This window comes from Dipodomys merriami, unplaced genomic scaffold (genome assembly GCF_024711535.1).
Source record: "Dipodomys merriami isolate MVZ:Mamm:240054 unplaced genomic scaffold, mDipMer1.0.p SCAF_98, whole genome shotgun sequence".
Taxonomy (NCBI): Eukaryota; Metazoa; Chordata; class Mammalia; order Rodentia; family Heteromyidae; genus Dipodomys; species Dipodomys merriami.
The window spans coordinates 152,075-176,805 of record NW_027206601.1 but is presented as its reverse complement, the minus strand read 5'-3'; the positions used below and the strand labels follow the sequence as shown (position 1 = coordinate 176,805).

At 45.1% G+C, this 24,731-nt stretch overlaps 1 protein-coding gene across 1 annotated transcript in view; it reads right to left on the bottom strand.

The window, feature by feature from the left end:
* Positions 1-10,782: 10,782 nt before the first annotated feature.
* LOC138822033 (uncharacterized) overlaps positions 10,783-24,731 on the bottom strand; it is a 146,475-nt gene continuing 132,526 nt past the window's right edge. The window contains exons 13-14 of the mRNA XM_070014530.1: positions 12,604-12,708; positions 10,783-11,136 (exon numbers count right to left, since the gene is read on the bottom strand). Of these exons, the coding sequence (XP_069870631.1) occupies positions 11,049-11,136; positions 12,604-12,708 (193 nt within the window). The 3' untranslated portion in view covers positions 10,783-11,048. The remainder of the gene's footprint in view (positions 11,137-12,603; positions 12,709-24,731) is intronic.

The following is a 24,731-nucleotide window of genomic DNA, read 5'->3' as shown; positions in this document are numbered from 1 at the left end:
CAGGTGGACAAAGCTTGGAATCCCACACCTGTTCTCTCCTTTGCCAGCCCATGCTACTCACCCTCCAGCTCTGGCTCCTTCAGATGCATGTGCTCCAGCTGGCTGAGCAGAAGATGGGCCTGCTGCTCCTCCACAGAGCCATAGTGTGAATAGGTTCCCAGGTGTTGCAGGCAGGACGTGTCCGATGCTTCAGTGCAACACGTTGGGTATACTCTCATCCACGAGTCCAATATAAAAAAGGCTCTAGATGTAGTGGGAGAAGCAGCAGAGTCAGAGGTTGGGCCTCTCCTCCTCTCAGAACCCCCTCAAGCACAGGTGTGGGAGCTGGGCTCCTGGGCCTACTCCTGCCTATACCCCATGGCAGACCTGGTAACCTGGCTGCACTGCAGACATTGTCTACACAAGGGATGCTACTCCACCTACATCACAGTGAGACCCACCCCACCCACACCACCTCCTAGTGTCCCTGGGCATGCCCCCAAACAGTCATCCCTGGGGTGCTTTGTCCTCATGCATAGTGTCTCGAGAACCCAGAATGTCGTCACTCAGGTAGCATCTAGTGACCTCTATGACCTAGAGCCATGTGTGAATGGTCTTCGCCTGACTCTCAACCAGGGCACATCCTGGCCCTTGTGCACTCACGGAGGCCCCTGGAATCCTAGAGGATTGTCCATGATGACACACTGTAGGCCTCCCCGTTCTGTGTGGTCCTGAGGTTTCCCAGGTCTCAGCAGGCACGTGGGACTGCCTGGTCATGGTGCCAGAAGCTTCTTCCACCCTCCTCAGGCACAGAACAAGCCAGACTAACTCCCTACATGGACACATTTCTACCTGGATTTGAGTCTTCCTTCAGGAGTGGCTGCCATTTCCTTTGCCCAGGCCTCTCCAAGGCCAGCTCTCCACTGCACCCACTCTGAAGACACATGCCTTCCCTCCTCCCCCAGGCACACTCACTGCTGCAGGTGCTCCTGCGCGCCTTCCTTCTTCTCATTGTCACGGGAATGGCTGTATCTAGGGGACACCATGAGAATGTCAAACACACTGTGTCTGCACATGATGTCTACAGTCCCAGTGGTTTTCCTGAGCACAGGATGGAGCTCAGGATGACAAGGATTTCCCTGTTCTTTCACTGAGTGGTGTCAAGCGTCTGGAAATGCATCCCCACACAAGCTGATGAGCCCACTAGCTTCCTCCCATACACCTGAACGGGCAACGGGGGAGGCAGCGTTTCCCTTGGGCTTCCTAGTGAGGTTCAGGTAGTTCAGGACCCCTAGATGGAACATATACCACCATTGTGAAGTTGGAAAAGAGTTTGCTTGCGGTCTCAGCCATGTGAGGCCTCAATGTAGAGAAGGGGGCCTTCATGAGGGAAGGGGCTTCTCCCAGCTCTGCCCACAGCCCTGCGCTCCCCGGGGTGTAAGGTCATAATGTGGACAGGCCTGTTCAGGGCCCATCCCACCGCTCCAGCCTCAGGCAGCGAGGATGTTGGTCCTAGCATGCCAGTAGCCAGGATCCAAGCAGATCCGCATTAGTGCAGCACATGCCAAGGCCTAGCCCGTGGGCCCGTCCCGAGGATCAGAGCTGGCGCTTACCTTTTATACAGCAGCTTCAATACGTGATGGGCAGTCCTGAAAGTACTATATGTCCCCAGAAATACAGGGATAAACAAGGCAGCTCCGAAGAGCAGGGCAGGCACTAAGTGGTCTACTAGCTTCTTCACTTTGCCTCCCTGCAGGTATCCTGCCTTGCAGGGATTAGGAAGGGTGGGGGCTAACACCCACTGTAATTGCTGTGAAGAAATGAGACACAGTTCAAACATGGAAACAGCAGCAAAACAGCAAATGTCTCTGGGCCATACAATGAAAATAGTCTGGGGCACACACACACACACACACACACACACACACACACACACACACACACGTATACACACCGAACTCAAGAATGTCAAATACACATGGGATCTGAGGCTGCCAGAAGGTAGTAGGTGAGGGGACTCACTCTTCCTCCACACCCTCCCTCCTCCTTGATTCACCTGTGGAGTGCAAGATGCAGTTCTGCTCAGGCGACCGGGACAGGGGATGACCCATCGCCTCCTAATGATCTCAATTTCTCCCAGTGGAGTTGTTCTGCGGAATAGTGGGCAGCAGGAGAACATCCTGCTGCCCCTCAGCTTTCCATACAACTCAGCTGGCTCAGCCGCACAGCATCCCTAAATACTGCCTGGTGCTTTGTGACACCTCTGGAGATGACAGCATCAATAGAGGGCCCCTCTGCTGAGCTTCAGCCTCAGACCAGACCTCTGCAAATGGCCTCTGGGTGCTGGCTGAGCCCCGTCAGGAGCAAAACTAGACACACTCCAACCTCTGTCCTCTGTCCAGTTAATGTCGTGGTAATGAGGACCACTTACTGGGCTCACACCCGATCCCTCCTTCCAGTTTAATTGTCTCCCCATGTACAAGTGCCTGTGCTTGCCTGCCTCCTCCAGTCACCCACTCACTCCTAGGGCTTCCACCCAGCACCTGCTTGAGGATGTCATACACTGAAAGGACTCTGTGCCCATCCAAGGCTTGGGAACCCTACAGCTGGTGTCCATCATTTTCACTGCACTCTTGTAGACATTCAGCCCCTGCACATTGTGTCTAGACAGAGAATAAACTGCCAACCAGTTGTCCTTGTCTAGGCCACTTATTCCTGCAGTGGGAGCCTCCTGGAGGAGGATACCAAGTTCAAGGCTAGTCTGACCTAGGCAAGAGATTCTGTCTCAAATCCATGCAAGCCAACAATGAACAAAAGAAACAAAAAGGAAATGCAAGATCTGAGCTTCACATGGGGGTGGGAATTTCACAAGTGTAGACACAGACGAGGTCTTCTCTATTTGGAAGCCTACGCATGAGACTCCAATGTTCAACACACCTATTGAGAGAGGTATACACATGACCTCACATACATTCATGGACACAACACGGATACACATTCATCCATAAAGACACAGTGGCACACCACTATGTTCATCCATGTATGTCCTCAAATGCATGCATTGGAGCGAGATGGTGAATTCAACTCTGCTGCCTGCCACAATGTTTGTGTGCTAATGAGAGGATGGGTGAAAGGTGGGACGTTGAAAAGAATGGGCTGTTTGTCCAATGTCCAACAGGATTTGAGGCCAATCTCTGGGCTCATTCGTTCAGGGGTGAGGGCATGGAGAGGTAGTGATTTCTGCACCATGTTCACTGAGGAAGAAGTGGAAAGGGCACTCAGGATCAGGCTACTGGAAGGAAATGAGTGCTACTGAGCTCCTAGGGCTCAGATTATTCTGGGGCCATGGAGCATGTGGAGAGTAGTTAGAGAGGGGCTAAAGCTTGGATGTGGAGTTTGTTGGTGTGGAGACATATGGAGATGGGAGGCCTTCACTTTTCAAGCCACAGGGAAGCGGACAGGAAGCGCCTCCACCAAGGGAAATCTTGGCAGGGGAGGGAAACCCTTGGCGTCCTTCTACCTATAGAGTCCTAGGTGCGCCCTTCCCAGTCTGCTACCTCTCCTTGGTGCTATTGTCTACCTAGCTCAAGATGTCACAGTCAGTGCCCAAGGCTCTGAGGATGGTAATTTATACTCATTGGTATTGTTCACGCATGTAGGCCAAGAAGACTGGCTTCAGCCCAACTTAGAGTCACGTGCAGGCTTTTTCACAGGAAATGGAGGCCAGAGTTTCCTGCCAGAGTTTTCTGCTACCCAGCAGAAGCACCTGAGGAAACCCTCCAACACGGTGTCTGCCACCACCACCAGGACCATGCTACTGATCCTGCTGACCATGGCGCCGATCCTGCCCTCTATCCTGATGACTCAATGCCTGGCTCTTCCTGCCTGCTCTGAGGAAGTGACCACTGTGTAAGGGCTGCAGGTAGAATCCCGGCCCATGACAAATGATGTGATGCACTTGTTCTTATTATTTTGTACTACTATAGACTCAATCTTTTTAAATTTCCCAAAGCTAGTATACCAATGACAATACTCCACCTCCCAGGCCGGTGGGGAAGAACTAAGGGAACCAGGAGTATGACACAATCAATTCAGCTCCACCATGGGAAGTACTTGCCTTGCCCCACCTCCAGGGCCCCATTCCCGAATCTCACTCCCACAGCTGGCAGCAGCATATTCATCCTCTCTCTCTTTTTTTTAGTTGTGAAAATACTGTACAGAGGGGTTACAATTACATGGGCAAGATAATGAGTACATTTCTTATCAAGCATTGTAGCCTCCTCCTTTGTTTCCCCTTCCCATCCTTTCCCATCCTCCCCCCCGCCTGCCCCACCCAATCCTCCCTGCCTCCCCACCAAAGTTGTAACGTTCGTTTTCGACATAACGACTTGTACTTCTCATTGTTGCCATGGGTCCACCTATATCCCTATTTAAATGACTTGGTTTTCCCCTTCCCCTCCACAAATTATACCGACATCAAATACAGTGAAAGCACGGGTTATGCTGTGGGGGAGGTACACACTTAATCCAGAAATTTATTACTCAATTCAAAACCTTAGACTTAAATTTCTTAATAGCAGTACTACCTCTTTATACCTATATAATATTTTAAGTAGTTTTATTTTTAAGTTTTTCACATCTCCTTTATATCCCTTCCCTTTTCTCATTATATCCACGTTCTTCTCTGAATATTTCATTTTCAAACATGTACAATTTTTAAGCTTTGAGAGTAGGACTTAGTTAACTCTCCCTGTGCCTTCCCACATCTCTCTATTCCTATTTTTACCCACATCTCTCCCTAAACCTAATAATTTCTGGTTTGCCAAATTCTTCTTTGCCCATTCTTTGTAGCCCATTAATATATAGTTGTTTGATGTTGAATAGATTTATCTGTCGAACTAGATTGTATCTGCAGACTATTGACTGTGCAAATACAGACTTTGGTTGATGCTTACCTTAAGATACTATTCTAGCGCAAAACTGGTGTTATTTTCATCCCAAATGGGCAGAGTAAGCCGGAAAAACACAAGAAAAATGGCAAGTCCGGGTATCTCAACTCCCACTCATGATAATCAGGGGACAGAACAGAAAATGAATGATCCAGAGGAGAGTTCCCAAATAGCTCTATAAACACTGCTGGCAAACATGTAAATGAAAAGATTGAAAACATACAAAGGACTCTGTATGAACGTGATAGGGAGAGAGAGGAGGCAAACCAAAGGTTTATACAGGAATATCATGAGCGTGAGGATTTGCGAGAGCAGCTTGAGAACACTCAAAGAGAAAGGCAGGAATGGTGTGAGCAGGCTGAGAACACTCAAAGGAACTACAGGAATGGCCTGAACGTGAGGAAGCTAAGCAAAGAGTAATACAGGAATTGAGAGAACAGGATGAGAATACACAAAGATCACTAAAGGCATTCATGGAATCCATTAACAAAGAGCTGAAGGAAGTCAGGGAGACCACAAAGGGAATGCTGAATGGAACCCAACAGAAGGAATGGGAGTCCAAGGAAACCATAACCAATCAACTAAGTGATTTGAGAATAAACACTGAACACCAAATTAAGGAAGTAAAGAAGCTCATACAAGATCTAAAACAAAGCTTCAACAAAGAATTTGAAGCCATCAAAGCTGACCAATTAGAAGGAAAAGAAATAAAAAACAAAGTAGAAAGTCTTGACAGCAGGTTAGACCATGCAGAAGATCGAATCTCTGGGATTGAAGACAGCCTAGATATTATAGAGAAAGAACATACAACCATCCAAGACAAGTCCAAGAAATATGATAGATCTATCCAACACTTGGAAGACACCATCAGAAGGCCTAATTGAGGATAATGGGTGTAGAGGAGCATCTAGAAACAGAAGTTAATGGTCTAGGAAATTTGTTTAACAGGATCCTAGCAGAGAACTTCCCAAACATGCAAAAAGATAAGCCTATTCAGATACAAGAAGCTTTTAGAACCCCAAATAGACCAGACCAGAATAGGACATCCCACGGTCATAGTATAATCCACACAGGATCAATTCAAACCAAGGAAAAGATCCTTAAAGCTGTCAAGGAAAAAAGATTAATCACCTATAAAGGGAAACCAATTAGAATCACCTCAGACTTCTCAGCAGAGACAATCAAAGCAAGAAGAGCCTGGAATGATGTATGCCATGCCCTAAAGACAAACAACTATCAACCAAGAATACTGTACGCAGCTAAACTCTCCTTCATAACTGAAGGCCAAATAAAAACCTTCCATAGCAAAGAAAAATTCAAACAATATATCTCCACCAAACCACCCCTACAAAAGATTCTTAAAGATGTCCTACACATAGAAAACCAACAAGACCACAATAAAGGCCAAGAAACCGCACCCAAACTGAGAATCCAAGAACCATAGGAGGAACCCAGTAGCTGCAGCCCCCAAGAAGGTGGATGATATGGCAGGAACTCCCAAATACCTCTCAGTCCTATCTCTCAACATTAACGGACTTAACTCTTCAATTAAGTGACATAGACTGTCTAGCTGGATTAAAAAAAACCAAGATCCTCATCCTCTTTCTCCAACATGTTTAATGGTAAGAATGGAGGCAAGCAGCTGAGAACATCCAACTGTGATGCAGTGCTGGCGGTGCCCACCGCTTCCTCTCCTACTTCTCCAAACAGCAGCAGCTCTCGACCCCCTCTGCCAGCACCAGGCAGTGCAGGACATGCTTCCTTTCTGCAGCCAGTCCCTTCTCAGAGACCTGCCCCGAGAACTTCTGCACAAACAGATCTTGCTCTTTCTGGAAAATGACCTCCGTGACACCTCTATTTGGTACATTCTCCAGGGATCAAGATTTGAAATGGAAGCTTAAATGTCTGTTTTCTGGAAACCAGGCCCTTTCTCCTCAAGCCAGGTTAGTAGATTGCAAAATGACTAGAGTAAGCCTCATTTTAGACAGCGCATGGTGGGGAGCAGGTGGGGAGGCTGGCCCATCTTCTACAGACATGGCCTCACTGTGCACCCAGCTTCCTTCCTTGCAGCAGTGGATCAATGTCACTCAGTGACATCCAAATGTCCATCACACTGCAGGCCATTGTGAACTGTGTTTCCAACTTTGCTGCCATCTGCTCTTGACATATTTGGCCCCGGATAGCAGAATGGACTCAATAACTTTTGTGGAAACAAGTTAGTCATTCAGGCCTTTTCTTCTGTGATCATTCTGGGCCTTGATCTCAGGGTCTGGGCACTGTCTCTAAGCCTATGTACTGAAGGTTAGGTTAGTGCTCTCTATCACTTCGATACAGCTCCATATATGGCTCTTTTGGTGTTGATTTGGAAATAACAGTCTCCTGGACTTTCCTGTAGGCACAGGGTTCAAATGGAGTCTTGAGAGCTCAACCACCTGGATAGCGAGAATTTCAGAAGGAAGCAAAGCCACCAGTACCAGGCTGGTCAGGACTTTTTACCTGGCATTTTACTGATCCTTCCAGGGGTTCACACAGGGAAGACAGGCAATCCAAGTACCACCTGCAATTGGTGCAAACTTCTTCATCGCAGTGTGAACAGTCGGTGAGGAAGAATTGTTAGTGTTCTTCTACTCACATTCTCATGACTCTCTCAACCCAATCATGCCAGAAAATACCAACTCTTGGGTCCAAAGCAGACCCCTTTGTTTCCATTCTGTTTCCCACTGAAACTCACATGAGAGCTCCTGAAAACCTACAATCCAAGTAGGAAAAACGTCAATTCTCCAAATTGTGACCCCTTTCTGTGGGTTGTTTCTCTCCGGATAGTAGGGAAGAGCTGTGATGTGTGCCTGTGCAATAGTGAGAACATTTTCCTAGGTAAATTCTGTCCTAAAGGAAGGATCTGGTCCATTCATGATCTGAGTGTGTACGGCAACTGATGCCATCCAGTCCCAGCCAGGCCTGGGCTCACTGAAGGGGCTCCTCTGTGGCATCACTCAGGAATATTTACAGATGCAAATATTCCCCAACCAGGGCACTGACAGGTCATTCTTCTCTTTGCAGGAAGCTGCCCAACCACATCCACACCTGTGTCAGCATGTCAGCACCTGTCTGTAGGCATGGCTGAGGTGGCCATTTTCAAGCAAGTCCTGAAGAACCAGGCAGAGCACAGGCCTGAGATCGTCCTTCCACAGCATCCTGAGGACCTAGATACAGGTGTTTTTGTCACTACTTCTATACTGGATATTCACATGAGTTGGTCTTGAACAAACTCTGAATGCACACTTTTACAAAATTTAAACACAGCCACCGAATTAGGAGGGACTAGGGTTTGGGAGTAAGTGCAGGCAACACATCTTCCCTACGGCATGTGAGGACTGTGACAAGGCGCCGACAGTACCACTGGTGGTCTGTACTTGTTTCTGTGTGCTTCCAGCATGGCTGGGGAGAATGCACACAGCGTGAGGGCTGAAGAAAGGCAACTGAGGTGAATTGCAGAGCTTCTATCAGTTTGTGATTGAATAGGAAATGCGGACTTGGTCCTTTGCTTGTGGACCTGGCTGGGGAGGTACTGAAACCTAAGAAGCAGTTCTGTCCTAGTACAATAGGTCAGTAGGGGCATGTCTGCCCACCCTCCCTGTACTGGCAGCCTGCTTTGGCTGCATGAGGAAAGCAGCCTCTGCCATTGCTCACTCCTGGTGCTATGATGTCTGACTCACCACAAGCCTATCACAACCGAGCCTGGACTGAAGAGGCCGGAAGCCAGCCAAAACACACCTTTCCTCCTTGAAACAGTTTCTCTCAGTCACTTGTTATAGACAAGGAAAGTCTAACCACTTCCTTGTGAAGTCTCTTACCTTCTGAGTCTCAGTTGCCCCTTCAGTGAATCAGTATAAAGACTGAGTCAGAAAATACTGGAAAAGACAAGGCCATTCTGGGGCAGGGTAATATATGAGGATCCCACTTCTGGGCATTTATCCAAGTGATTACAAACAAGGCCATAGTAAAGCTACCAGCATAACTATCTTTATTGCAGCATTATTCATAATAGCTAAAATATGGAACCGACCCAGATGCCCCTCAGTAGATCAATGGATTAAGAAAATGTGGTACACACACACACCACATACACACACACACACACACACATGCACACGTGCGCACACACACACACACACACACACACACATATATATGTACATAAAATTGAATTTTATTCTTCGCTTACAAAGAATGACACCACCCCATTTGTTAGGAAATGGAAAGACCTGGAAAAATCATATTAAGTGGAATAAGGGAGATCCAAAGAAAAAGACATCTCATGGTTTCCCTCACTTGCAATAATTAGTATATAGCTAGGATAATTTTATCAGGTGAGCAGAAAACCTCTCAAGCTATTTACATATGACCATATAAGATGGTGTTAAGTGAAATGAACCCCAAGATATGGGCAAAAGTGATGTTTCTTTGTTGTAATTTTAAAGTACTATGTGATCTTTTGGTTTCCTTTCTATGTTCTTCCCCTGTTGTCACTGCATTTGATTTTGGTGCCCTGAATCTTGTATATACATTTCTCTACTTTGGGGAGGGTAAGGGGAATAACAAAACATTGAAGCAAGGACATCAGAGGACCCATTGCAACAATGATCCCCACAAGACAGTATATTGGAAATGAATGTTAAAACTTCAGGGTGGGGGGAGGTGTGAGGGAGGTGGAGGAGGAAAAGGATAGTGGGAGAACAACAAGGGAGGGGGTAACAATGCTCAACAAGAAATGTACTCATTACCTTACTCATGTAACTGTAACCCCTCTGTATAGCATCTGTACAATACAATAAAATCAATTACTTGTTTTTTAAAGGTCAGGCCATGGTGCTCCTGTGACATTGCCTTCTACTGCATTTGTACAGCAGGGATTGGAGGATGACCCCAGCTTTTCTAGGCATTTGATGGGCAACTTTCATGATCACCCTGTGTTCTCATTCACTCAACTACACTGTCTGAAGGTACCTTAAGGAATTCTGTCCTAAGACAACAGTTATCGGTACCTCTTAATGTATGATGATAAGCTCCAGACAGATGCCATGTTTGAGCTGAAGTGTCTCATTCTAACTTGTAGAATGGGATAAGCTGGGAGGGAGGGAGAAAATAACTGGAAACATGCGAATGCTCACTGAAGGGTTAAAGTCCTTGAGGCAGTGACCATTTGTTGCTCGTTTCAGAGCAGAGCAACACGTGGTGCTAAACCACCTGGTTGTATGCCTTTATAAGACCTGCAAATCCTTAACTTGGGGCTCTCCTAGGCTCCGCTGTGTCAGAGTGTAGGATGAGGTCCGAGCTGCAGCCCGCCTAAATAAAACCTCAAAACAGCTGTAAAGTTGACTCTCGGTGGTCTTCTTGGTGGGGGTCCTGCAACCTAGGCATAACACTCACTTCCACGGCACCATCAGAAGCCAGGACTGCATTCACAGGCTAGGATAGCTAAGAGTCATTGGATGTAAATAAACTTTAGGTAATATAAACAGTCTGATCTATCTCAGAATGTTTATCATGTCTTCAGATATGAGGCATTGCAGAATGGCAAGATGTTTCTCACACCTCCATTTCCTCATCCGTAAAGCTACATGAAGGGAGCTGGGAGCAGGGGTGCAGGCCCCGAGTCCCAGTTACTGGGGAGGCTGAGGCATGAGGATCACTTGAGCCAACTACATCAGGATCCTCCTGGGAAATGCAGTGAGAGGCCAATCTCTAAATTGAGTATGCAAATAAAGAAGTATACAGTAAAGATTCTAGTACTTGACTTCAGCAACATGCTTCAATTCTGTAAGCACCTATTCACTTACTGGACAATGGAGCCAACACAAGTGGGACTAATTTCTAGTCTTTGCAAGCTGTCAGCTCTGCTGTGGTGGGACAACTGGCTGTGTCCCTTGGGGTTTTCTCTGTTGTCACCCTTGCATACAATGGACACAGCCCGAAGTCTCCTTTTCGTCAGGTTTCTCAGGAGTTACCATCTGTCCTTGGTCTCTAGGTGCACAGTCATTTGCATATACTGCTCCTCTTCTTGCTCTTCCAAAGTGGCAGACACCAGAGAAAGCTCACCCAACAGGGATACCAGCCAGGTCAGGCGAGAGATGCCACTAAATGCAGGAAAGCCAAACTGCCCTTCTTCCATTGGGCCAGCTGTGGGCAATCACAGGTGCTGTGAGGACTAGGATGAAGAGAATATCTGAGAACAGGCAGGACCCAGGTGCATGGGAGAACACATGGACAGGGGGACCTTGCCTTACCATGCGGCTAACTGTAGCCTCACAACAGCAAGTCCCTTATAGGTTTGAACTTCAATTTTGCTAGTAAAATTAGACATGCTACTGGCAATAGCACACAATTCAGCTACACACAATGATAACTTGTAGAATGGGATAAGCTGGGAGGGAGAGAGAAAATATAGTCAGTTTACCTGTCTACTTAGGTAGATACACACACACACACACACACACAGACATTGCAGGGTGATCCCCTGTATTACAGATTGTAACCATTAATTCCCTGCTAGACATGGTAGCCCCCCCCCAAAAAAAAATAATGCCCACCAAGTTTCAAACATGCCACTGGGGAAATGTGGTCCTAGCTTCAAGCCTTCAAGTCTCCCAATATTCCAGACAAGAGGAATTGCCCAGGTTGAGGCAACGAGTCAGGGACAGTTCAAGTCTTAAACTTTGATCTCTAGGAAGCCAGTACCACAAAGAACCGAGCAGGAGACAATGTCAGAGTTCATGCTGGAATGAGCAAATCTGATTTTGAGCTCAGATTCTAATTTGGGGGCAATGCATTCATCAAATGCTTCCTACATTTCTACAGAATTATGAGGGTAGCTCGTCCATGAGGCAGTGCCCTTGTTCCATCTGTGTCTCCCTCTCCCGGATCTCACTCGGATCCATTCTGCATCCTGGCTCTTCTCCCAGAAGGCAGAGAAGAGGCAGCATCATGAATCTCAGGCTCCCAGCTGTGCCACCTGCTGGACAAGCCTTCTATGTCACTGGCACCGGAGGCTCCACACTCACGCTTTGCCCTCCCCCCAGGGGGCCACCCAGTCCATAGGAAGGATCTGCTATTTCACAGGAGCAGCAATGGCCTCCCCTTTCTCCTGCCCCACACCAGTAAGACAACTTGGTCAGTGGAGTGTGACTACTCTGCTAGGAAATATGGGAAGTTTCTCTCGTCCCACCTCTCCCATTTTCCTCTTGCTTTTTATTTACTTGGTTGCATTTTTAGCACGAGACATAGAAGAATACCTCATGCTAGAAAGAACTGGAGCCTTCTTTCTAACTTTAATATGTCTAAAGAGCTCTCCATGAAATCCAAGGTTGTGCACATTTTTGGTAAACACTTCGTTTCTTTTCCTGGTTATTTAAAATGTCTTTTTTCTTCATAACTCAATAGCAATCTATCTAAAAGATTTTCCTGATATCAACAAAATTTTCTAAACATCACTGAAGGGAGAAATCCAAAAGTTAAAAAAAATCCCTATTACATACTACCAGATCAACTATGATAAATTTTAATTTTTTTTTTAGTTGGATGGGGGCAAAAACTTTGGAGTTGCACATCTAAAGCAAATACCTCTGTACCTGTAGGTGTGAGATTAGAACTCTAGCAGGAAGCAGGGCTTGCTTACCTGAATATACGCATCTTGGTGATGTTTGGCGAAGTACAGCATGTTGTCAAGAGCCAGCATCCCAGGAGGAGTCTGGGTGAAGTCCATGGCAGGGTTGACATGATTCTGCAATAAAAATCAAGTACTAGGTGAGGTTAATTCTTCAGCAGACTTTGCCAATCACAGCAGGGGGGAGACAGTGGAGGTGCACCTTGCCCACCTCAAGACTGAAGGTTAAGTTCCCAATGACCAACTATGTCAACCTATTGGGATGGGCAGAGGAACTTCTTCAAGCTCTGTGGGCTCAGCTAAATCACTTTTTATAACCCAGGGCTGGAAACCCAGTTAAAGATTGAAACACAGGATCATCCTTAGTCACGTCACATTTCAAGGAAAAGAAAATAACACGCAAGTTCAATCTCCAGCAGTTGCATTGAAGTGAAGCCAGTGGCACAGGGCGAGAAATATCTGGGCTGGAGTGACTCTGCATCCATTTCAGGAGCTGACTGAAGGGAGCCATTACTCCCGGATCTGACCCATCCTCAAGCTTATGCATGAAGGTCGGTCTGGCCACGCCTACCCATCTGCTTTCTAAACTGTCGTGGAGACACAGTCCCCAGGCCTCTACAGGCACTGCGCTCATGTCTGACCTGTGTAGTCTGCTGACACTAGCATGTTTCTGAGGATTGTGTCTGGCATGATGGACTCCACATATGGCCCAATGTTACCAATGTGCCTAACCAAAGAGCAGGCCTGGCTCAGACAAATATTTGTGTATGCATGACATTAATTGATCAATGAACACTATGACAGCTCTTCGGGCAACAAACAGCTCTCTGCCTGGACACATCAAAACCAGTCACACCAAACACTGCACTGAAAAGCAGATCTGAACAGTGAATGATTGAGAGGAAGTGATGTTTTCCATTTTTTTTTCCTGTTGAACACATGAAAAGAACATCCAAGTGGGGTGCTGTGGTATATTCCTGTAAGCCCAGCGTGTGGGAGACTGAGGCAGACGGATGGGGAGCTCCATATCATGACAACCTGTGCCAGCAGAACAAAGGCTGAGGATGTAGCTTAGTGGTAGAAGAGTGTGCCTAGCATGCCCAAGGCACTGGTTCAATTCTCAGTGTTGCACAGAGTCAAAGGCAATTTGTCGTTGAGGACTGTAGGTAGAAATGCTACACATTTTTTTCAATTTTATTTTCTTGTACAGATGTTGTACAGAGGGGTTACAGTTATATGAGTAAGGTAATGAGTACATTTCTTGTTGAGCATTGTTACCCCCTCCCTTGTTGTTCTCCCACTATCCCTTCCCTCTCCCAACTCCCTCACTCCTCTCCTCCCCCCAAAGTTGTAAAGTTCATTTCCAATATACTGTATTGTGGTTATCAAGGTTGCAATGGGTCATCCTGTGTCCTTGTTTCAGTGTTTTATCATATTGGACTTGTATCTAAGTTTGCTGAATTTATCTAGTAGTTCTCACCATGTATTTGGTGACATCATTAGGATTTTTCTGTACATAAAAGTGCATCATCTACAAATAACTTGACTTCCTTCTTTCCTGTATATATGACTGTCATTTCTTTCTTTTGTCTAATTGCTCTGACTTGTAATTCTAGCTCTATGCTGAATAGGAGCTGGGGGTGGGGAGGTATCGAATTTCACTACAAAAATAACAGCCATGTGAGATTAAGCATGTGTTAATTAAGTAGATTTAACTATTCCACAATGTTTATTTATTTCAACATATACTATACATGAGAAAATCACACATGACATTTGTCAGTGTAAAAATATTTTAAAACTGTTCAACGATTATTAATGACAACTGCTTTCACCTCACAATCTGGAAAACTTGCATATTTTCATTTTGACTCTTTATTACATTTTTAATAATCACTTTGAGTTCTTCTCCCTCCTTTCTTCCCTCCCCACCTCCTTTTCTTTTATGCTGGGATAAATTCTAGTCTAACAGCATTTTTTTTCTTATTTGTGTACAGGAAGGCCTTCTTATGTAAGGTTCAAACCACCCACACTTTGCTATATTATTAAAGTGTACACCTAAACTATTTTCCTAAAGCTGATTTGAAAACTTGCTTATGAGCTGATAAATGACAGCTCCAGGCCACAGCTCCTGCTTCAAAACCACACAAGTTCACCACATCCAAACAGTACCAAAGTACTGAGTACAATATGTTACATTTTAACATTTCCTCCTCATTCATTTATTAAAATGTTGGAAAGTTTTTAGAATACTCAAATACTATGACCAGAGAGAGAGAGAGAGAGAGAGAGAGAGAGAGAGAGAGAGAGAGAGAGAGAGAGAGAGAGCGCATAAATCATACGGTGTGTCTCATACAGTGTGTCACACTGTGGTTCAGCTGGGTTTGACATGCCTCATTCACTGTGGTGAAGGACCAACTCCTATACTATAGCGGTAACAGGGGAAACAATATCCATTATTGGAAATGGACAACCAGAGAATTCACCACAAGAGCCATTTGTACTTAAATGATCTCCTAGGCAGAGTGATTTAGTAGAGTTTAGTAGAATTTCTCCCATTGTATACACACTGGTACTTGGAGGCATGAGATTTTCATGAACCTAAGTGACATAGAAAAGTTGCCTTTCTGAGGGCTTCCACTGCAGAGAACCTGACATGTGTGAAGACTCAGAATAACGCAGCCACCTGGTCCTCTTGTGGTATCCACATGACTGATGAGGAAACCAAGTTCACCAGCTCCCGGCCCTCCCTACTTGTCTGTGAACAAGTACACAGGACTTCTGTAGACAATGCATTTCAACCATCCATCTCCTGTCCCTACTTTTCCCCTTCCTACCAGTATGACAAGCCAGATGCATTTATTTTATTTTGGCACTGCCAACATTGGACTTTCATAGACCGACAAAAGTTTATTTGACATCAGCTAATCAATACGAGCCATCCCGAAGCACAGGCCAGCCAGTAAAGGAAAGGGCGTCAGACATAAAAGAGAAAACCGTGACATTTATTTCAGACCTACTGCTAGTATCGATTTATCAATGTAATCCCAAAATAAATACACATGGAAATGAGGGGAGAAAAATACATTTCTCTGAATCTAATTCCAACAACTCTCTAAAACACTAGGTAGATGAAGATGACCATGTAAAATCCCCATGGCTCAGCCACCATCAAACTTGTTTGAGTTTAGCATTTACAATCCCAGTGAAGATACCTTGCATCAATCACACCCATCCTTGGGCACCTGGGTGATCAAAGAAGTTACAACTGTTCTCCAAAGATCCTTCCAATTAAAAACCAACATAGCTACAGGACTGTAAACATTCACATACAGCAAGACCAAAGGAGGATATTCTTAGGGGAGAGGAACTCAAAGGCACAATGCCTATGTATATCTGATCATATAAAATCATATTTATCGATGTGACCTCTAGAAAATGGAAACAAGAGGTATTTTGTTGCTTTTTTGTTTTCTTTCCTTTTTGTCTTGTTTCTTTATTTGGGAGGGTAAGTGGAGAGCACAGAAATAGAGGGACAAAAGGTGAACAAATGGGGCAGTGGTACTCACTAGACACTATGCTCCCCCAACCCTCACCCCCCCCCGCCACAAACACCAGACACCAGACCAAAGTCCTTCACATTTGCAACGAACCATGTCCTAACTGTCTCTAGCAAATAGGCTCTTGCCACACAAAAGCCAATTTGAAAATTGCTTTTGATGTAGATTATAAAACATCAGTGCATTTTTATATAAAACTAAACTAACCTTTTCTAGTTGGGAATGAGCTATGTTCCGTCTCTTTCTGATTCTGGCTCTCATTCTTCCAACCTGTGGATGGGGATGGAAGGGAAAAACTGGGAAAGAGCAAAGGAAGGGGTGACAATGTCCCAAAAGAAATGTACTTATCACTTGACCCATGTAACCGTAACTCATCTGTCCATCACTTTTATGGTAACAATTTCGAAAAGGAGGAAAAAGAAAACCATAGTGCAGTGCCCTAGGATCTGTGGAGAAATGGATCCAGGATCCTGCATCCGTTATCAAAACCTCATGATGCTCAAGTGCCTTCTCTATATAGCAAAGCATCTGCACACATCCTCCACATACTTTACTTTTTATTCTTAATTATCTTTAAGAAGTTGTAGCAAGGGGTTTCAATTCCACCATGTTCTCTACACCTTTGCTAGATTCCCAATGGATGTCCAATATAACATGAGTGCTGTGTAGGTAGCTGTTATACTGTACCGTTGAAGGAATGAATGATGGCAAGCAAAGAACCTGTACACCTTCAGTCCAGATGGAATTCCTTTCAAATACTTTTCAATCCCTAGCTGGTTGAATCTGTGGGTGAGAAACCCACAGATGCAGAAGGCCCCCTTTAATTGATGTGTAAGGTCCTCATCCTCAAGTTAGTAAGTGGAGCTACTAAAATTGTGTCTATGATGTGGCAGGTATTATGTAAAGTGTCTTGCATATTCGAACCCTTAGGCCTCATCAAATGCTTCCAGGGTCAACATGAACTTTCTCTTCCTTTCCCAACAAGAAAACTGAGCCAGCCAGGCACCGGTGGCTCACGCCTGTAATCCTAGCTACTGAGGAGGCTGAGATCTGACAAAGCCAGCCCAGGCATGAAAGTCCATGAGACTCTTATCTCCATAAAACCACTAGAAAACCGGAAGTTGTGCTGTGGCTCAAGTGATAGAGTGCTCGCCTTGAGCTGAAGAGCTGAGAGACAGCGCCCAAGCCCAGAGTTCAAGTCCCACGACTGACCAAAAAAGGAAAGAAAGGAAGAAAGGAAGAAAGGAAAAAAGAAAGAAAGAAAGAAAGAAAGAAAAGAAGAAAGAAAGAAGAAAGATAGAAAACTGAGCCATTTTGGAGTTCCTGTAGCTCATTCAAAATTTCAAAGCTGCTTAATGTATATAAAACCAGCAGGAATCATAATCAGAGGGTAAACTCAGGGTGCAGATTTTGAAGCAGAATTTTGTAGCATCTGATTGACCAGTTGGAATTCCCAGCAAATTTCAAACAAACATCAGACTCAAGTTCTAGCTCAGTTTGAGCTGCTCAGTCAACAGCATTGTGTCATGCAGAGTAAGCCTAGATCTGTCCTTTCTAATCAAAGCTGTAATTTCTCTGCTGCCCTCCCAACCCTCCCCCCCCCCCGCCACAAACACCAGACACCAGACCAAAGTCCTTCATATTTGCAATGAACCATGTCCTAACTGTCTCCAGCAAACAGGCTCTTGCCACACAAAAGCCAATTTGAAAATTGCTTTTGATGTAGATTATGAAACATCAGTGCATTTTTATATAAAACTAAACTAACCTTTTCTAGTTGGGAATGAGCTATGTTCCGTCTCTTTCTGATTCTGGCTCTCATTCTTCCAGCCCCTCCTCTTTCCTTCAAATGAGTGTTTTGGTTACTTTTCTTGGCTGTTGTTGTTGTTGTTGTTTGTGGGTCTTTTGTCGTTATTTACAATTGTAGTTAAGAAAAAAGGATTACAGGCTGAAATATCTGGAAGCTTCTGTACAGTGACAAAAATACTCTGGGACCCAGCCAAGGCTCTGCCACTCCTTCCTTATTTATGAGCTGCTTTGGGTACAGATTTATTTTCCTTTCTGTATCCATGCTATTTTTTCCACCTGTCTTGGAATGGAAGTTGCAAGAGCTTTGATAAATGGCTTAAAATGTCCCCCTACTTTTACTGCAAAGCCTGTGTACATCCTTCTAAGACACCATTCTTGGGTCCTGTGGATGTCAGGCTCTGTGAATCAGAATGGACAGCTCACTGGGGAAGGGGAATAGCTATGTCCCATTCCAGGGCACCGGAGGGAGGCTGTGGGAGTGGAAGATGGGGATCAGACCCTGGGGAGACCATGGGCTGTGTTCCAGCCAGCATCTGAAGTCATTTGGTGTTTGAGTCCTATGCATCGGGATCTGTCTGTCACCTACATGCCAGCTTTCTGGCTGACTTATTCCAACCATCATCCAAGACTGACTTACTCCAACCATCCATCCAAGGGAAAGTTATAACTGCTTCCAGAATGTCTAGTTTATTTAAGCCTGAAGTGAGATCAAGAATTTGTATCTTTAAAGGCCATGAATGGCGCCTGTCATCTTAGCTGCTCTGGATGGGAGTGGTGGTATATGTCTCTAATCCCAGATACTCTGCACACAATGATGAGAGGGTCACGCATGGTTCAGGAACAGCCAGGGCAAAAAGTTAGAAGACTCGATCTCAACTAACAAGTCGGGTACCATGGTATGCACTTGTCATCACAGCTACAAGAGTGGTATAGTAGGCCCAGGCAAAAACTTATTTGAAACATGATTAAAAGCAAAAAGGGCTCAAATGATAGAGCACCTGCCTAGCAAGTTTAAGGCCCTGAATTCAAACTTAAGTATTGCCAACGAAAGAAGAGAGGGAGGGAAGGAGGGAGGAAGGGACAGAAGGAGGGAGCGAAGAACGGGGGATGGGGAGAAGAAAAGAAAAGAAAGAAAAAGAAGGGAAGAGAAAAGCAAAGAGAATCTGAATGTCTAACCATTTTTCAGGTGGAGTAAATGGTAATGGTGGGGCCACAGGTTGAGACTCACTGGAAGGGAGAATGCCTGACTCATGTCCATTAACGCAGGTCATGACAGAAGATCCTCTAGAACCTGGATTTACCACTTCCTGGATCTCATATAGTGTCCGTTACAACATAACTGACTCTCAGGTTCAACAACTGAATCCCTTGTCCTTCATCTGCTTTGGGTTCAGACCTCTCATGGATGAAACCGACTTCTTCGTTCAGAAATGGGAAATACAATTCAGCATCCTCTCCCTTGTTCTGTGGTTCACATTTCTAGCTATGGTTATCCACAGTAGCACCTCCATAGGAAGCTGAAATCTGCTGGTACTTGGTGCTTTAGAGGGCTTCTTGGTTCTTGGTTGGGGAAGCAGAGCTGGCAGTAGCTCACAGGATGTTTAAGGGGCTGGTGCTCAATTACCAAGGCCACACTAGTCCTTCGTTCATGTGGGTAACAAAGAGATGATTACGATAATGCCTGCCAGGTGGCATATGGCAGGAAAGCCTTCTAGGATTTAGGAGTTCGTATTTGTGCTATGTGAGTGCCTACATTTGGCTCAACAAATAGGGTATTAAAGCAATCTTTAGCACAAATCGCAGAGTGAATACACATTTTGACTAGGAAAAAGCCTTTATCTCTAGAGTCTGGCAGTTTGAAGCCACCATCTCCAAGAGGCAGGAGAGTTACATATGAGGTCCAAAACACAGACACAGAAACACACACACACACACACACACACACACACACACACACACACACACACACACACACACACACACACACACTCATATACACCAGGAGCATGCTGGTGCTTGCACATGCTTTCCACACTGAACAATCTCTGGTGAGCTCTTCCAAATCCTCAATTGCAGGCTGGACCCCAAAGAAGTCCCATGTGAAACTCTGCAGCTGGGAGCTAAGCAACTTCAAAGGGGAAAATTCTGAAAAACCTGCCCAGAGATGATTGTCTAAGCTCAGCTGCAGTGGATCTCTGCTTTCCCACACCGGTGGTTCTCCAGCTTGAACAACTATTGGAGAGAGTAATTTCTTCCATAGCATTTGGGGTTTGGCACAGGGTCCCCGGTGCTGCATGAGGGAAGCCACAGCTTTGAACCTATAGCAGCCCAGTACAAGTGATGTTAGGAACCTGTGTCCATTGAAGACCTGGGCTGGGAGCCAGGTTTTATTCAGCTCCTGTGTTCTCTCAGTGGACCCAACTCAGGCCTCTCTAACCCCAGCTGCCTCTCACATTTATACCGTGAGGCTCTGAATGCTTCTGACTGTGACCCCACACAGACCCGGACCCCAAAGACCCCACCAAGCAACCTTAAGGTGTCTTCTGGTTCCAGCCCTGGTCTCTCCATTCGACTCAATAAAAATCTCTATAGTCTAGATGAAAACAGACAAGATGGATGATCAAATCCAACCTAAGACAGGGAGGTGGGAAGTGGTGGGGAGCAAGAGCCTACTGGGGCCAGGCCTCGACAGTGATACCATCATACAGGAAGGCCAAGCGCCTGGCTCCCCGGTGGGGTTGAACTCCATTCCTAGCCAGGTGACAGCCAGCATTAACAACAAGGTCACAGCTCTTGGGTGCAGGGGCGCCTCTACACTGACACAGCTCTTTTTCCTTAGGTGCAAAAAGTCTTCAGAGACTCACTCACAATATAGGCTTCATTAGTGTACACACACACACACACACACACACACACACACACACACACACACACACACACACACACACACACACACACACACACACACACACACACACACACACACGAAGGTTTTAGAAACGTAAGCCCACATCTACAGACTGAGGGAAATCTGGATTACAAATAATTCATGAGAACCCAACAGCCCATCATTAAAATTTGATTCTTTCAGGTAAAAAGCACAAAGGAGACTCATGAAAGAAACACGCCAGCTGGTAAGAGTCCAAACCAGTGGACTGACTGGCCTGCTCTCTCTCATTCCCTCTCCCCACCTGCCACCCCCCAACCTTGTAGCCTGGCCCTACATTTCCCGACATGGTCATGTCAAGCCCATGCTGTCAGACAATAGCCCCCCACTGCACAAAGCTCTGGGTGTTCAAGTTGCTGAGGGGGGCTTTCCCTGGAAACAGTCCACAGCCAAGCACACTGTGGAACCATCAACATGGCTAAGAGTTAAGAAGTCCAGGGAGCCCAGAGAAGTCACCATCATATGGCAGCCAGAGGGCTTGAGATGTCCGGCTGCATGAATAGGAGCACAGTGATGAGGACTAAGGAAGGTCCATTGTGCCAAGGCTGGTGCACAACATCCACAGTGCCTGGCCTGGTGCAGGCCTTCTCAGGACACAACACAGAGTTTTTATAAAGGCCACTGGGAGAGTCACAGCCAGTACATAGAAAAGTCAGAACAGAGAAGCTGTCCAGGAAAGCTGGACAGAGGAAAGACATGAGGTAGTCGGGGTGGGTATGGTGAGTGTGGGTAGACCATCTACTAACTCCAGACATATGAAGGAAAGCTGAGCTAATTCTGTGATCCTGCAGCTAGCAGGCTCAGCATGGAAAGAGGGGCTGCAGGTACAGCCAATGATACTTAGGCCCCAGCCCGTTTCATTCCTCTTGCTCTGTAACTTTGGAAATTTTGAGCCAGATAGTAAAGAACAGACCACCTGCCTTCAAGCGTCAGAAGTGAGTTACGAAAACCTTAATGTTTGTGTACCAGGATACACACATGCACACATGTACATACATGCATATGCACAGACCCATGCACACACACTCAGATAACCTCACAAGAGCATGGCATTGCCCCATTTGTTAGGAAATGGAAAGACTTGGAAAAAATTATATTAAGTGAAGTAAGCCAGACCCAAAGAAACATAGGTCCCAAGGCTTCCCTTATATGTATATTGTCTGATACAAGCAGAAAAGGTCAGATAAGTTTATGTTAAGTGAAATGAACCCCAAGAGTGCTATTGTTTCTAATGGATTTATAAGATACCACATGATTTTTTAAATGTCCCTCCCCCACAGTATAACCCCTGTTTGCACTGTATTTGATATTGGTATAATCTGGGGAGGGGAAGGGGAAAAACAAATTGTTTAAATAGGGATACAGGTTGACCAACTGCAACAAGAGATGTACAAAATGCTATGTCGAAAAATAAACTTTACAATTTAGGCGGGGGGGGGGGGAGGCCTGGGGGTGGACGGGGGAAAGGGGGAGTGTAGTTATGGAGGAGGGAGGGAAGGGATGTAGGGGAATAACAAAGGAGGACGCAACAATGCTTGATAAGAAATGTACTGTACAGTATTTTCACAATAAATAACATATTTAATAGAGCTACGTTCTACAGAAATAAAAAAAACTCTCACACCCCAAATTTCAGATTTAAACTAAATTTTCTTAGGTACAAAAGAATATTCTGAGGGTTTTTTTTCCCCTTACAATTTATTCTTGAGAAGTCGGGAAAGGTCATGCCCTACCCCACAATCTTTCTGGAAATCTAGGTTGATTATGACTTCATTAGGTGGGAAAAGTAGAGTTAAAACTCACTGAGCAAAAGGACAAATGTGAGCAATTTGTTTGGCTCAATCGTCTATAATACATAGAATTATCATAAAAACTCAATTAACAAAAAATGTCTTGGAGGATAAACTTCCTTGAAAACAAAAGCTAGTTATGGTTTTGGAACCCGTCTTTATGAATAATGAAATAGTGCTGTCGGCATTTATAAAGGTTCCTGTGATTTTCTTCCTCAGCCCAGCACATATGGGCCCCCGGCCGCAGCATCCTTCCTCTCTCCTTCCTTCCCAGCCCATTTGCTCTGCCCTTTTAGGACTCCTTCCTTCCCACCTCTTTATCACTTTTGTTTTTTATTGTGAAAATACCATACAGAGGGATACAATTACATGGGCAAGGTGATGAGTACATTTCTTATCAAGCATTGCTGCCTCCTCCTTTGTTTCTCCTTCCCCTCCCTTCCCATCTTACAAGTTGGTTAGAAAGCAAGTCCATGGTAAGCAAATGCTAAAACTCTGAACTAGCAAAGAAATCCTAGTATTTTGCTTCCTGGACACCATCATGACCTGACCTCTTTGTAAATGTTGGTTGGTCTTATTCTAATCAATAGATACTGTAAGAATCTCATAGATCCTCAGATGGTTTATTGGGCCAACCCTGAGTCCTGCAAATCTTAGTCTTTGTTTCCCATCATCTGCACTGATCACTGCAAGATCCCAGGCCCTTCCCCGATGGCAACTGTCACCTGTCACAGAGACCTCAGACAACACAAAAAATAGCTTTTCTCAAACAAGGTAAGTGACATTCTTGGGTACACTTAAATATTAATTAACTGAGGTGTAAAAAGGTTATGTTGACATCAATGTTATGTAAATATAAACATCTATGTTTCATTAAGCCCAGTAGAGCTCTTTCAATAAATATATTTTAAATACCTAAAAATGGAGGCATTTGGTAATTGCTTAACAGTTGGCTTGCCTTCTTTCCTTCATTCCTTCTTTCTTCCCTCCCTCTTGCTCTTCTTCTTTCCCTCCTTCCCCCCTCCTTTACTCTGATCCCTTCCTTCCTCCTTCCCTCTCCCTTCCTTTCCCTTCCTTCATTGGTTGTACATAAAATGTACCAATCATGCTGGCACCAGTGGCTCAAAGCTACACAAGAGGTTGAGATCTGAGGATCATGGTTCAAACCCAGCCCAGTCAAGAAAGTCTGTAAGACTCCTAGCTCCAAATAACTACTCAATAGCCATAAATGGAGCTATGGCTCAAGTGATAGAACACTAACTTTGAGCAAAAAAGCTCAGGGACAGTGCATAGGACCTGAGTTCAATCTCCAGAACTGGCACAAAAATAGTACCAATCAATCAGTACCAAGCAGTGTCCTTGAACAATGAAATATGGCTGTAGATAAAGCAAGATTTACCTGGGTGACTTCTAGGTAAACTTACTAGGTAAAAATAATCTGTTAGTTTCTTCCTATAACTAGGCTCAATAGTCCAGAATCAGTGCTCTAAACTACCTCTTTTTTTTTTTTTTTTTTTTTTTTGTCGGTCATGGGGCTTGAACTCTGGGCCTGGGCACTGTCCCTCAGCTCTTCAGCTCAAGGCGAGCGCTCTACCACTTGAGCTACAGCGCCACTTCCGGTTTTCTGGTGGTTTATTGGAGATAGGAGTCTCACGGTCTCTCCTGCCCGGGCTGGCTTTGAACCGCGATCCTCAGATCTCAGCCTCCTGAGTAGCTAGGATTACAGGCGTGAGCCACCAGCGCCCGGCTAAACTACCTCTTTAAAAGAAAAATTAGTGACACGTTAGACAATCTACTCAAGGAAATACCCTACTATCTTAAAATTATGTACATAGAGAAGTTATCTAGAGTAAAAAGATAGAAATATAAAATTTATGTTAACTATATACTGTATATAATTTCCTTATTAGTATATATTCCAGTCTATGTATAATTTCACAAAATATTCTCTTCATTACATAAATCAAGACATAGACTCATCATCATTATGCACTTCAAAGATGCATTAAAACTGGAAAGAAATTCAACCAGAGG